The 14,647-nt window shown below is 41.8% G+C and overlaps 3 protein-coding genes and 1 long non-coding RNA gene across 7 annotated transcripts; 2 read left to right on the forward strand and 2 right to left on the reverse strand.

Moving 5' to 3' along the window:
• Positions 1 to 8: 8 nt before the first annotated feature.
• LOC111832464 lies at positions 9 to 823 on the reverse strand. Its single transcript, XM_023788805.1, has 2 exons — positions 818 to 823; positions 9 to 557 (listed from the first exon to the last, which is right to left on the reverse strand). The coding sequence occupies exons 1-2, from the start codon at positions 821 to 823 to the stop codon at positions 9 to 11; spliced, it is 555 nt and encodes a 184-aa protein (XP_023644573.1).
• A 5,098-nt stretch (positions 824 to 5,921) lies between these two features.
• Positions 5,922 to 7,415, reverse strand: LOC17899519. Its single transcript, XM_006303312.2, has 4 exons — positions 7,254 to 7,415; positions 6,920 to 7,068; positions 6,632 to 6,707; positions 5,922 to 6,357 (listed from the first exon to the last, which is right to left on the reverse strand). Exons 1-4 carry the CDS (start codon positions 7,309 to 7,311, stop codon positions 6,164 to 6,166), a joined length of 477 nt encoding a protein of 158 aa, XP_006303374.1. The 5' UTR covers positions 7,312 to 7,415; the 3' UTR covers positions 5,922 to 6,163.
• Positions 7,416 to 7,635: 220 nt separating this feature from the next.
• On the forward strand, positions 7,636 to 10,125 carry LOC17899799. 2 transcript variants are annotated; one of them, XM_006304950.2, is made up of 7 exons: positions 7,636 to 8,176; positions 8,475 to 8,534; positions 8,650 to 8,898; positions 8,990 to 9,066; positions 9,158 to 9,234; positions 9,317 to 9,449; positions 9,562 to 10,125. In XM_006304950.2, the coding sequence occupies exons 1-7, from the start codon at positions 7,747 to 7,749 to the stop codon at positions 9,715 to 9,717; spliced, it is 1,182 nt and encodes a 393-aa protein (XP_006305012.1). In that variant the 5' UTR covers positions 7,636 to 7,746; the 3' UTR covers positions 9,718 to 10,125. The 2 variants fall into 2 exon arrangements, with proteins under 2 accessions (XP_006305012.1, XP_023644989.1); XM_023789221.1 differs by having other exon boundaries at positions 9,323 to 9,449.
• A 613-nt stretch (positions 10,126 to 10,738) lies between these two features.
• Positions 10,739 to 13,157, forward strand: LOC17899626. 3 transcript variants are annotated; one of them, XR_002835362.1, is made up of 7 exons: positions 10,739 to 11,108; positions 11,219 to 11,249; positions 11,650 to 11,691; positions 11,788 to 12,163; positions 12,243 to 12,322; positions 12,415 to 12,466; positions 12,643 to 13,157. It is a non-coding gene; the product is annotated as an uncharacterized LOC17899626 (long non-coding RNA). The 3 variants fall into 3 exon arrangements; XR_002835364.1 differs by having other exon boundaries at positions 11,650 to 11,683; XR_002835363.1 differs by having other exon boundaries at positions 10,739 to 11,071.
• The last annotated feature ends 1,490 nt before the right edge of the window (positions 13,158 to 14,647 follow it).

The following is a 14,647-nucleotide window of genomic DNA, read 5'->3' on the forward strand; positions in this document are numbered from 1 at the left end:
AAACCTAATCAACGGATCCAAAGACTCATGAGTCTCTCAAACCGTTTTAGATGACTTCTTGAGGTGATGGTGTTTCTGATTTCGCGATCGATGCTTTTGAAGATTGTCAAAGGAGGAATCGACTGCGAGTTGTGGTAGGCGTTATTTCTCTGCTTCCATATGTGGAATATAGTAGTGTGAGCTGCCAGCTTCCTTAGAATGGATGGAGCTTTCCTTGAGCAGCGACGAGTCCAAGAGAGCATTTCTGCCCAAGAGCGACAAGTAAGCAGCGAGGGGCTAAGCCTTGAGAAGACTACTCTCCATATAACAGCTGCAAAATCACAGTTTAGAAGGAGGTGGTCTCTAGATTCTGCTTCATTTGAGCAGATGCAGCAATCAGACACTTGCGTAATTCCCCAGCCTGCTAAGCGATCCCGGGTAGGCAATCTGTTGAGGTGGCTCAGCCACATGTTAAAAGCATGCTTAGGAACAGCACCCTTAAACCAGACAACATCAGCCCAATCTTGCTCATCCTTTCTAGGTCTAAGAGACTCCCATGTATGTGAAGAGGAGAAGCCCTGACAATCAAATCCATCAACAACCCAAGAGAAAGAATCATGCCGCAAACCTGGATTTGGCAGGGGGACTGTTGTCAGGAAGGCATGGAGGAGTAGAGCATTCTCCGATCGAGGCGACGGGAGCAGCCAGCCCGAGGCATTACAAACATCTGCAACCTTAGCTGAGAAGGGGACACAGAGAGACCTTGGGCCATCCTCACCAATGAATTGAATGAGAGGACCAAAAGGAGTCCATGAGTCTTGCCAGAAAAAAATATTACCGCCATTGCCCACAAGAGCTTTAAGAAACTTCCCTGCTAGAGGTCTAAGGTTCAGCAAAGATTTCCACAGCCAAGAAGCAGAACCCGACGCCGAGATGCCCCAAAAACAGTTGTCTTTAAGATTTTGGTTAGGAAAAACAACACTCCAAAAAAAAGACTTTTTCTCTCTCTGGAAAGGGCGAAAAAGTGTCCTCTTTTCACGTCGTTCGTCGACGTCTCTCACGACGTCGGAACCCTAATCCGCCGTCGTCTTCAGGCCCTCGCCTCCTCATGGCGAAGAAAAAACCCCCCAAAAAATCTCCCCCTCAGAAGCAGCCTCCGCCGAAACCCCCATCCCCCGCCCCCTCTTCTCCTCCTTCCGTCTCCCCTCCGCACCTGGTTCCACCCCAGTCGTCAGCGCGTGTCGTTGAAATTCCAGTTTCCCCCGTCTCAACGTCGCCGGTTTTGGTCTCGTCGAGTAGCCCAAATGCCCAATTGACTGTCATTACGACAGACTTGGCCATTGTTCCATCCTCAGATTTGTCTGAATCCTCAGCGATTCCAGATCTGCAGAAACCAACCTCTGTAAAGGTCGTCTCACCTCCTGAAACAGAAACCATAGAGTCTCAGCCTGCTCGCCCAGTGCTCAGCTCAGAAATTACTGCCAAAGCAACTACGGTCGCCAGAACAGTTCAACCAGAAAGCTCGTCTTCACCAGCCACTGATTCCTGGGTTTATCGCGCCAAAGGATCGGCGAAACTGTTGGAGAAGAAAGGTATACACTCCACTCTCGAATCGGGGGAAGCTTGTGTGGACATGCCAAATTCAATAATAGAAAGAAACAGAAAATCTTGGGACTGTTTCATTCTCGGGCAATTCTACTCCGACCCTCCCCCTCAAGGAACGATTCATAACATCGTCAATGGAATTTGGAGTAAACAATACAGAGATGTGGCTGTGTCAAAGATGGAGGGAAATGCTTTTCTCTTCAGAATTCCAAACGCTTTTACCAGAAACCGGGTTCTAAACCAGAGATTATGGCAAATCGAAGGGCAAACCATGTTTGTCGCCAAATGGGAACCATGTATCGTCCCGGAAAAACCCGAACTCACCTCCGCTCCTATTTGGCTGGAGCTCCGTGATGTCCCCTTGAACTGCTTCCATGAAGAGGGGCTACAAAGAATTGCTGGATTGGTTGGTGACCCTAAGTTCCTTCACCCTTCAACAGCAAATAAAACTAACATTGAAGTTGCGAAAGTCCTCACCATCATTGACCCGCGTAAACCCCTCCCTGAAGGCGTTAATGTCAGATTCCAGTCAGGTGATGTTAAACGTGTTAGAGTCTCCAGCCCCTGGATGCCTCCAATATGTGAAGTTTGTAAGGAAATTGGTCACAGTCGCAAGTACTGTAAGCAAGCCCCCATTACTTGTGTTGATTGCTCCTCCACGAGCCATTCTGTGGAAAATTGCCCTCGGGGGAAAAAGGATGGCATAAAGAAGCGCAGGAATCAGAAGAAGCTTAAGCCCGCCGTCCCGGCTCCCTCAGATGCTGCACCTATAGCCTCTGTCTCGCCTGTCTCTGTAACTCCTCTCTCCGCGCCTGTGGCTTCCGCTTCTGCCTCTTCTCCTAGGAAAGGGAAAGCCATTGCTCTCCAGCATATCTCCCCAGCTCCTTCCCCTGTTCCAGTACTCACAAAGAACTCCAAATCTTTCTCTGCTCTGGCAACTGCCTCGCACTCGTCCTTGGCCGTGAATCCTAAGCAGATCTTATTGGGCGAGTCCAGTAGCCGTAGTGTCCCATCGTCTTTTGACAGATCTTCAGGCTCTTCTGATTCAGAGGAAGAAGCTGATTCTTCTGACATCCAATCTTCTGATGATGAGGGAGGCAAATTTGTTAGAGTGCAATCAAAAAGGAGGCAGAAAGAATCTCGAGGCAGGCGCCTCAACCCCGACCTTTAAGTATGTGTACATAACTTTTTTGTTGGAACGTCCGCGGATTTAATAATCCAAGTCATCGTAGCGGATTTAAAAAATGGATTAAAATAAAGAAATCACTTTTTGGAGGTCTTATAGAGACGCATGTTAAACAACCGAAGAACGTTAAGTTTTTGGATGGTATTCTCCCGGGCTGGTTTTTTGAGGAGATATGGATTGTCTGGCATCCAAGTGTTACTGTGGTGGTGGTGTCTAAATCTTTGCAAATGGTTACTTGGAAGGTGCTCCTACCAGACTCAAAAGTGTGGATTGTGGTTTCAGTGGTCTACGCTTCAAATGAGGTAAATAAAAGGCTTGACCTTTGGAAGGAAATCGTGGACCTCGGTTCCTCTCAGCTTGTGTCAGCAACCCCCTGGATCCACTTAGGTGACTTCAATCAGATTGTTGATCCCTCAGAGCACTCAAGCCCATCTTCGCTAAACGTGGATAAAAGAATGAGTGACTTCAGAGACTGCCTTTTAGATGCTGAGTTGGAGGACTTAGTCTATAAAGGTAATTCTTTCACTTGGTGGAATAAGAGCAAGACTCATCCTGTGGCTAAGAAGCTTGATAGGGTTCTTGTTAATGAGAACTGGTCCCGGATTTTCACCACTTCATATGCTCTGTTCGGTGAACCAGATTTCTCCGACCATGCATCGTGTGAGGTGATCCTTGATATGCAAGAACAGCGAGTTAAGAGATCTTTCAAGTTTTTTAACTTCCTGCTTCAAAATCCTAATTTCTTGGATGTGGTTGGCAACAGTTGGTTTTCAATCAATGTTACAGGATCTTATATGTTCAAAGTCTCGAGGAAATTGAAAGGCCTTAAGTCAGTGATCAGATCCTTCAGTAAAGACAATTTCTCCAACTTAGAAAAAAGGGTTAAAGAGGCTCATGAGTTGGTTTTAAAGAGACAGAGAGTTACCCTTGATGATCCTTCCCCCTCTAATGCTACCCTTGTGCTGGAAGCCGAGCGTAAATGGCAGATCCTAACTGCTGCGGAAGAGAGTTTCCTTCACCAACGTTCTAGAGTAACTTGGTTAGGCGTCGGGGACAGCAACTCTGCTTACTTCCATAGAATGGTGAAGTCTAGACTAGTCTTCAACACCATTCATTTCCTGCAAGATGAAGAGGGTCATATTTTTGATACTCACCTGGATATTCAGAAGCATTGCTGTGATTTCTTCTCAAATCTCTTAGGGAGTGATGTTAGTCCCTCTCTGCTCCTGCAGAACGATATGGAGCTGCTACTGCCTTTCAGATGCTCCCCTGACCAGAAGAAAGAGTTGGAAGGTCAATTCTCTGACTCCGACATAAAAGAGGCTTTCTTTGATCTCCCAAAGAACAAAACCAGCGGCCCTGATGGTTTTTCAGCTGAGTTCTTCACAGGATGTTGGAGTGTTGTAGGTCCTGAAGTAACAGCTGCAATCAAAGAGTTTTTCAGGTCTGGGGTGATGCTTCAGCAATGGAATGCAACCACCCTAATACTCATCCCGAAAATCCCCAATGCTTCAAAAACTTCTGATTTCCGGCCCATCTCCTGCCTTAATACCCTTTACAAAGTCATTGCAAAGTTGTTGGCATCGAGACTCCAGAAGCTGCTTTCAAAGGTCATCTCCCCTTCTCAATCTGCTTTCCTGCCCGGAAGGCTCCTTGCTGAGAATGTTCTTTTAGCAACCGAGATTGTCCATGGCTATAACAGGCATAATATTGAGCCAAGAGGTATGCTGAAGGTTGATATCCGTAAAGCGTTTGATTCGGTCAGATGGGATTTCATTATTTCGGCTTTGCGAGCAATGTCTATCCCTGAGGTTTTTGTTAACTGGATTTATGTGTGCATCTCTACCCCAACGTTCTCAGTCTCTGTCAATGGAAGCGTCAGTGGTTATTTCAAGAGCACTAAGGGCCTTAGGCAAGGTGACCCGATGTCTCCCTATCTCTTTGTCTTGGCAATGGAGGTGTTTTCTCAGCTTCTTCATTCGCGTTTTGCTGCGGGCTATATCCATTACCATCCTAACACGGCTGAGCTCTCAATATCCCATCTCATGTTCGCTGATGATGTAATGGTTTTCTTTGATGGGGGTTCATCCTCTCTACATGGGATAAATGAGGCGGTTGATGACTTTGCTTCTTGGTCAGGCCTTCATGTCAATAAAGATAAGACTCAACTGTTTCACGCTGGTTTGAGCCAACAGGAATCCAATACCCTCACTAGTTTTGGATTCCCAGTTGGGTCGCTTCCAATCCGATACTTGGGTCTCCCTCTTATGTCTCGAAAGCTGAGAATATCCGAGTATGCCCCTCTCCTTGACAAACTGGCTAATAAATTCCGCGCTTGGGCTGTGAAATCCTTATCTTATGCGGGTAGGATGCAGCTCTTCGCCACGGTTATTGGGGGTACAGTTAGCTTCTGGATCTCTACTTTCATGCTCCCTAAAGGTTGCCTAAAAAAGATTGAAGCCCTCTGCGCTCGTTTCCTCTGGTCTGGTAACGTAGAGGTGTATAAAGGAGCCAAAGTGGCATGGGCAAATGTCTGTTTTCCCAAAAAAGAAGGAGGTTTGGGTCTTAGGAGATTCTCAGAATGGAACAAAACTCTCTGCCTAAGATTCATTTGGTTATTGTTTGCTGACAAGGGATCGCTTTGGGTTGCTTGGCATAAATTTCACAATCTTAAAGACAAGCCTTTGATACTTATCAGACTTTAGATACAATCTAATTATTTTCTTAAAATGATGATTGGTAGGTAAGGTTTCGGCAAAAAAACTCATACAGAAAAATTCGAAATCTGACCCAAAAAAACCGGATTGGTTTTGGCAAAATATTCGCAAGTGATATATACTAGGGTTTTCGTTTTAGAATGAGATATGGTTAATTTTAATGATTTTTTTTTTTTTTTTTTTTTGGAAGTGAAGTGTTTTAGGATTTTGCTTACAATAGTGATATAGACAAAAATAGTAGTGGAGGACAAAGTGAATTAAAAGAAAACACGGATTACTTATCAAACTTTGAGTCATTAAATAAATAGTTTACTGGATGTCTAGATTTCTCCAAAATTCGTTTCGAAGTTCACTCAAAAGATCAAACACCGGTGTCGACAAACATGAAATGTAATACTAAGATATAATTTCTTTTTGTTTTGGAACACAAGATATAATATAATATATTTCTCATTCGAATTTATTTATTTTCCAGTGTCTTATTTTCCCCGGATTTCAAGAGTTACCATATAGTAAGAAGTTTTGTTTAAATCAACCGTCTCTTTCATACATCGCATATCATATGTAGCCATCCTCCCCCAACTCAACAAAACAGATACAAAATGAGACCTGTAGCTGTAATAAGATCAACCAAATGTGATACTCAACAAAAAACTAACTCAATGGACCCACATTATCATCGCCTACGGCTCCCTCGATAATCTTCCTCGCCCTCTTTATCCTTCAATAGACCCAAGAAGGCCAGAAAACCAAAGAAGAAGAACCCACCCGACCAGTTGCCTCCACCCCCTCCTCCACCACCCCCATCTCCGTCATCTCGTGGTGGGAACCCGTCTCCTCCATCATCCAAGCTTGGTGATTTCTCCTTAGCTGAAACCCAACACAAAATGAGTGCTCTTAGACTACCTCCATCCAAACTTAGTTCAGATAAGATAAAGATGACCTAAGAAGTTCTCTAGGAGTATGCAATTAGCTAACACCTGTTCCGACTTGTAGCTAAACCCTTTTTGTAAGTGGTGGGAAAAAATTTCAAAACACAATTTTGGATACACATTTGGTAACATCCTCATATCCCTAAAGTCTAGCATGCCATTCATTAAAAGAAAGCAAAAATGGAGGAAAACTAGAGAAAGTGAGAGCTTACAGTGGACAGGAGCCTGTGTTATTGTGGGTGACTCCCGAGTAACGGTCTGTGTTTGTCCTTCACTGCATTTGGCGTTCTGCAAGGGAGTTGACAAAGAAGAACAAGATGATAAAATTCAAATTCATGGTAACATTCCTCACGACGTCTGATGTTTATTTCAGTCTTGAACCAATTTGCAATAATACAGTTCAGTCAGGAGAACACAGATTATGTAAATCAATGAAAGAACAATTCAATGGAGTAAAATAGCCCAAAATCCAGAAACAAACTGAGGTGAAGGTGACTTACAATGGCCGAGTGGCATATCAAAAGAGATTGCCTTCTACCTCCGAGGCCTGAGCTCAATCCAACGGCACTCAATGGAGAGACCCTATTTTGGCTTTTGATTCCGCCAAGCGATCCTGAACTAGGAACCCTGACCTCAATCCGCGGCTTTTCTAAATCAAACAAAAAAAGCTAGGTTTAGCCTCTTGGTCAAAAAGGTTGGTGGAATCATCATGTACAAAGGTTTCAATCAACACCGAATTTTGAAATCTACATAACTCATAGGCGAAATCCCTAGGAGTAAAAAACGTAACCCAGAGGATAACGGCGAGCGAGTAGAGTGAGAACGAAAGCGTACCGTTGTTACTATTGAGCGACAGCGGAGAAGATTGGATAATAGACGCCGCCATAGCCATGGCTAAAGCAGCAGCTTGACGGTCAGAGCAAGAAGAAGGAAGGAACTAATTAGATAGATATCTTCGGGTTTCACCTACGCGTATACTTTTGTTTGTCAACTCGGCTTTAGCTAACACATTAGATAAAGCAGCATCTTCGGCTTTAGCTAACACATTAGATAACACAATCCTTCTGTTGGGCCATAACCTCATAACGAGGCCCACATAGTTTCTACACCAAAGCAGCCCATACAAATTTGTTGACTTTCTTCTCCTCCTTTGTCGATTCTCTTCACGACGTCTTTCTCCGGCAACGCCTTCGTCTTCCTTTTTTTTTTTTATTTATTTTTTTTTTTTTTTTATTTTTTTTTTTTTTTTTATCGTCTTTCTTTCTTTATCTTCATCGTCTAATTGAATCTTCTTTTCTTCCCCTACTACTCACTGCCTCTAAATTGAATGGCTATACCTCCGTCGTCTCCACCATGTCTCAGATCTCTATCGCCATTCCCTCCACTCTTTCCTCGCCAAAGTAGCTTTCTTGTTCCTCGCAAACAGTCTCTAGCCTTTCGTAGCTTCCGAAGGCATGAGGTGCTGAGGCCGAGCGCGCTCAGGGAATGGCGGGAATACGAAGATGCTGTGAAGAGAAAGGATCTTGCCGGGGCACTTAGATTCCTCAAATCTATCGAATACGATCAACAGCGTGATGCGATTGCCGCCCCGATGACGACCGCTAAGTTAAGCGGTTTGGGAGCCCTTGAATTGGAGAGGGATTGGCAGGTTTTAGATGCGTGTTTGAATGCAGATGATATGAGACTTGTTCGAAGTGCATTTAGGTTTCTCAAGGAGAGAGGTCTTTTGGCCAACTTCGGCAAATTCAGCTCTATTGGTACTCTCTCTTTTCTATTTTCTGGGCCTTCAATATTTTAGCACTTGAGAGTCAGATTTCAATTTTGTGTCTTTTTGAATTGCATCTTGTGGTTTTTGCAATAAAATTGGTCTCCTAGGCCTTCTCTGCTCGAGCGTATTGTATCAACTTCTGTTTAGATGGACGTAAGTAATATTTAGCAACGTGTCACTCTCTCTTTAAACAGAATCTGTGTGTAAGCGTTTGGACTGGTTAATTGAAATGTTTTGGAAACCCCATTCTCACATGATTAATGATGTATTGCTTCGCTGTGATGCAGTTTTGGAGGGAACAAGAGAGGTTACACCTACTGTTCTCAAGTCTGCAACTGGCTTGGAAGGTCTGTAGCTGAAATTTCTCTGGACACTCTTTTTTGATTACCCAGTGTGGCAATGAAAACTTATTTAAATGTCTCTCTCTTTATATATATATATATATATATATATATATATTAGTTACTAAACTTTCACCAAAAAAGTGGGGACTTTCTGGTGGTTCAAGCATTGCTTTGGCTGCTTTTCTGGGTGGAGTCTCCTATCTTCTTTCTCAGGAGATTGATGTGCGGCCAAACCTTGCTGTCATTTTGGGTCTAGCTTATATGGATTCCGTTTTTCTTGGTGGTACCTGTTTAGCCCAGATATCATGCTACTGGCCTCCACATAAGCGTAGAATCATAGTTCATGAAGCGGGTCATCTTCTTATTGGTATGAAGTTGGTGATCATTACATGGGTAGTATTTTTATGAAATCTATTGGTCGTTTGGTGGGTAACAACTGTAGCTTCTTTTTCGTGCAGCTTACCTCATGGGCTGTCCAATCCGTGGTGTGATATTGGATCCGATTGTTGCAATGCAAATGGGGGTTCAAGGCCATGTATTATGCTATTCTATCTTGTAGTGCCGTGATTCTATGCTCCTTTTAGCTACAAATGTGGCTGAGTACATAAATGGATTATCATGTGTAGGCTGGAACCCAATTCTGGGATCAAAAGATGGAGGGTGAGATTGCTGAGGGACGACTTAGCGGTAGCTCATTTGATAGGTGATTGTTAGTCATGGTGGTGTTCTTTCTTCTGTGAATTGTACCTCATTCACAAACCTAATGGTGGTTCCATTTCTCTTAGGTATAGCATGGTACTTTTTGCTGGTATTGCAGCTGAAGCACTAGTTTATGGTGAGGCTGAGGGTGGGGAGAATGATGAAAATCTGTTTAGGAGCATCTCACTCCTTCTGGAACCACCGTTGTCCATGGCTCAGGTCAGGTCTAGTGAAAATCATATATCTGCTGTGACTAGTCGCGCGCTTCAACCCTTCTTGCACAAGTGTACAAAGTGTTAACTATTGTGAATATGTGCGTTTAATTTTACAGATGTCAAATCAAGCCAGGTGGTCTGTTCTACAGTCTTACAATCTGCTCAAGTGGCACAAGGCGGCACATAGAGCCGCTGTTGAAGCGCTCCAAGTGGGAAGTCCTCTTAGCATTGTGATTAGAAGGATTGAGGAAGCCATGTCTTCAAGCAGATGATCGAAGCACCTGCATTTTATGTAATTCATTTACTAACAAGGACAGCCGATAAAAAAAACTCATATGGTATCTATGGAGCAGAAGCAGATAAGATCGAAATAAACCACCTGACCGCAACTGGAGTGGCAAGGGACTTGTATCTTTGGATCCATGTTCAAGTAAGTTATGGTTTTATCCACTAAGTGATGTGGAGGCGAAAGAGTAGCTCTCTTCCCTTATTCATTTGTTTCAAGGATTAAGGGAATAGGAGCCATGCTTTTAATAGCTTAAAAGAAAATAATTGTAAAGTTTCAATCACATGAAAGCTGTATAGTTGAATTCCTGTGAAGTAAGTTTTGGTATTACAAGTAATGACTCTCTAGTACTCTTGTTATTATTTAATGTTGATGAGATGAGAAATTGCATTGACATAGATGACTTAAATACCACTAAAATGAATATTTTTCCAAAAATGCCATTATGAGTTTTATTTTTCAAAAATACTATTAAAATACATTTTTTCCTAAAAATACCACAAAACTTTAACTATTTTTAAACACTAAAAAATAATTTTTAATCCTAAATACTAATAAACAGCCCAAACATTAAAAAAAAAAACTACTCTTTTCAAAAATTAATTTTTTTAGAAATGCCATTACTTGGACAACAATCATATCGGGTTTGGTTAACGCTGGCCGTTACAAGGAAGGGCTTATATACTTTTCCAAGATGATGAGACTGGATGAAAAATCAGAATCATCTGATACTTATACATTTGCTAGTGCCTTGAAGGCTTGTGCTGGTTTACGTCAAGTTAAATACGGTAAGGAGATTCATACTCATGTGATAGCGAGAGGTGCCTTTGATGATACTCTCTGTGTGGCTAACTCAATCGCTGCTATGTGTGATACTCTCTGTGTGGCTAACTCAATCGCTAACTCAAAAGCCTATTGATAATGATGCTATAACAACTCCAACTTTTTAGGCTTAGTTACACTTAGACAAAAGCATTCACCTCATCGATGTGGGCTTTAGCTAACACATTAGATAACACAATCCTTCTGTTGGGCCATAACCTCATAACGAGGCCCACATAGTTTCTACACCAAAGCAGCCCATACAAATTTGTTGACTTTCTTCTCCTCCTTTGTCGATTCTCTTCACGACGTCTTTCTCCGGCAACGCCTTCGTCTTCCTATCTTTATCTTCATCGTCTAATTGATTCTTCTTTTCTTCCCCTACTGCTCTTGGGTGGTGGGGGTTACGCCATCCGAAATGTTGCCGTGCTACGGGGCACTTTCCTCCGTTCATTATATGCTGCTATAGCTTTGCACTGAAATTTCCTTGGTCTCTGTACCAAGGACCCTGGTCCAAGGTTAGCTCTTTGTGACAAGCTGCCACAATTTCTTCCGGTATGAATATATATTTTCCTCCTTTCGTTTTTCTTGGGGTTGTGCCTGCGGTGTAGTCACGTGTACTTTTTTTTTGGCGTCCCATTGTGCCGTAAATCCATACCAAGCAGAGAAGCTGTTGAACCGGATACGAAGGGCAAGGTACTAGAGGATTGGCTCTTATTCGTTTCGATTGCTCAGACATTTAGTCATTACTTCATCTAGGTTGATAGCATTTTTCCGAACCGAGTCTTCTTTGCGCAATGGGCCCAAAAAACATCACACATTTTTTCCTTTCTCATCCCGACACCCCAAATCTGACATTAATTCAGTTAATTTGAGCTGGTGATACATCCACTTGAGTGTAGCGAATCTTTAGTGATTAGAAAATGTGATCTTGCTAAGCTGAGCTAAATTATTCCTGCCTCTCGATCCCTAAACTGTCTCCTCTTGTTCCTGATGTAGACTCAATTGTCCTTATTGTATATAGCCTATCAGTTCAGAATGCAATTTGCTTGAAAAGTTGAAGAATTTAATAGTTTATGATGACGTGTTTGTGCAGGATGGACTGAAAGGAGTTATGGAGCGTGGCAAAGGTTGTGAGGTAGAGATAGATGAGAGTGGAAGCAAAGTAAAGTGAAACAATAGACAGGGCTGAAGGACTGAAAATGGTTTTCTAATGTGGTTAGTTTGATTGCAGGTTACAGGAGTAAACCCAGTGGAAATGGAGGAAGCAAGTGTGAAAATGGAAGAGGAAGGAACAAACAAGGGTGCCATAAAAGTTTAAACAAGGGTGTTTTCTGATATTGTTCACAACGATAAGCAGTTACATGTCAAGCTTTCTACATTGATTTCTGGAGTAAGTAACAACAGAAAGAATACTCCTTATAGGCCACCCCACTTGTGGCAAGAGGGATGATTTGAACACTAAGCAGCAAGTGTCTTGTGACCATGATTCTGGTAGTTTTGATGTTATATCATCAGATTCTGAATTCAGTGACAGTGGCTGTTCCGCACGGGATTCTTATTGTGCCCAAAGCTCGAAGGTTAGAATAGCTGCTATTGTTTGCATACAGGTGAGTAGCAATTTAAAACTCTTAGTTGGTTCTCATTTTACTTAACTTTTCAGTGACAATTTCTTATTCTCCTGTAAAGGATCTTTGCCAGGCTGATTCAAACTCATTTACCCCTCAGTGGATGACTCTCTTTCCAACCAGTGATGTACTCAAGCCAAGGTGGAAATATTTTACCTACAACATCTTTTTCTCACCATATCGCTCTATTTTTTTGTTTCCTTAACTTTCCGACATCATTTACACTTTAACAGGAAATTTGAAGTTACTCTAGTGATCTGATTGCTTTTTGATCCTCATTTGAAGGTGGTTACTCTTGTCCATTTTTAAGTCCTTAAGGCACATATTTTGATGCTGTTCTCCATTTTTCACCTTCTCAATATCTTTTGTTGTTAAGCAAATATAGAGAGATAATTGTCTACCTCAACCTCGTTACTGCTGAATCCTGATAATACTTTCTTGTTTTATTTTGCAACGTCTAGAAAAGGATTGCATCTGCTTCAGCTATTTTCCTTCAAGTGGCTGAGTACAAGGAATCCACCAAATAAGGGTCTTTTATGCCCCTCTCCAATTCCCTTGGTCTAATACTGATGCTACTCCACACACTATGGTCCAACAGAAGAAAATGAGTCTTGGCAGAAAAAGTTGTGGGAGGAGAACAATAACAAAGATCCGTTCCCCAATGCTAAATTCCACGTAGATACTCTGTGGATGTATAACTTCAGCGGCTCAGAGGAAGAGTTTGCCTTGGTGTCGTGTTTCATAAGGCAAGGGACCGTGGTAGAAAAGTTGATGATCAAGACGTCATCCTTTCCTGCAAGGAAGAAGTTAAAGATAGAAGCTGCAGTGGCCAAGCTACATGCACTTCAAACGAAGCTTACCATCGAATGTTTCTAAGCGAATTTAATTGGTTCTTAAGTTGAAATCTTTTCAATCTAAATTTAATTAAGTGGTCTACGGTTTATAATATATTAGCTACGAACGTCTAAATATTTTTTTCTTCTGGTTCTGGGTCAAAAGTAATCCAAACGCCTTAGAAATATCGATCTTTATGGCACATCGACCAGAGATAGCTCTGCATTATATGTCAATACAAATTAATACAAATTAAGTGGGATCATATGTCAATACAAATTAAGTGGTTTCACGGTTTCTTAACGCTATATATAGGAAGCTCTGAACGCTTTGTGGAAGTAAGCCCTTCCTACAAGAGCAACTCCGTGGTTTGATATCTAAGGTGTTGTCAGAGAATTTGTTGTCAGAGGAAGGATCCCTCCACGGATTTTAGGTATCAAACCAGTGAATTACCTCTTCCTTTCTCCACTTGTTCATGCCTGATATGGTTTCCATAATTTTGCAGGGGAGGCAGATTTATATCGTTGGAGAATTTGTTGATTTTGTTGTTGTTAGAAAACAAGTATGCATTTGATATTCAATTTTGCATTGCGTTCAAGTTGATGGATGATAATTGGCATACAATGTGCAAGCTTCCTTCATGGATTATATAACGTAGGCTTCCGGTCGTCCTCCCTTGATTGGCTTTAAAAGAAAGCTAGTGTGGCTTCAAGAAAGATTCAGTCCTTAGATTAGAGTCTTTAATTACTTAACTTTCTTTTTCGTTCAAATTCTCCATCTTTTCCTGTTAATCTATACACATTGTTCAGAGGTTAATGTGTCCTTTGACCAACTCAAAGAAGCTATGGTGAAAAAATAATGTAGAAAGAGGTGATCTCGAGTCTCCGTTGCTGTAAAGTGGAGAAACTTGTAATCCCCACGAAGCTAGCCGTGCCATTGTTTGTAGTCTATTAAGGTTTGTAATCCAGAGATTGAAGCGTTTGAACCTTTAAACCAAATCAGGTCAACATAGTCCTTTACCGGTTCTCTAGGCCTTAGAACCTCCCAAGTTTTGCTTGAAGAGTAGCTACCAACCGGCTTGTCATCTATTACCCATTCACAAGAGTCTTTGTAATGTGAACTCGAAGGAAGAGTAACCGTTGATAGAAAGGAGTGAAGTGCCACTGCTAAATCTGATCTCTGACTTACTAGATTCTAGCCAACAAGGTTGCAAGATGCACTCACTTTTGTGTTCAAGTGGATTCTTAAGCTTCTTGGCCCTCTTTTAGCTTTAAAAAGCGTTCCGGAACCAGGAATCAGCTGCTTTTTGCTTTACACTCTTCTCCTTACCTGTAAAGCTCGACTCTAGTTCACCTTAAAACAATTTAACTTCATACCATAATTAAGATGCAAAAACTTAGTAATAAAAAGCTTAAGAAATAAGAATTCATAATCCGAGAGTCAAAACTCAAATAATACAACAATTTAATAAATACAATGTACGTATAAGTAAAACCATATCGTCTTCTTAAATATTTATTTAATGGTAAGTGTTAAAAAATATTTTTTTAGGGTTTAAGGTATTGATTTTACTGTTCAATAGTTATTGTTCACATCTTAGGGTATAGGGTTACTGTACATGAATTACTGTAC

This window comes from Capsella rubella, unplaced genomic scaffold (assembly GCF_000375325.1).
Source record: "Capsella rubella cultivar Monte Gargano unplaced genomic scaffold, Caprub1_0 scaffold_1, whole genome shotgun sequence".
Classification (NCBI taxonomy): domain Eukaryota; kingdom Viridiplantae; phylum Streptophyta; class Magnoliopsida; order Brassicales; family Brassicaceae; genus Capsella; species Capsella rubella.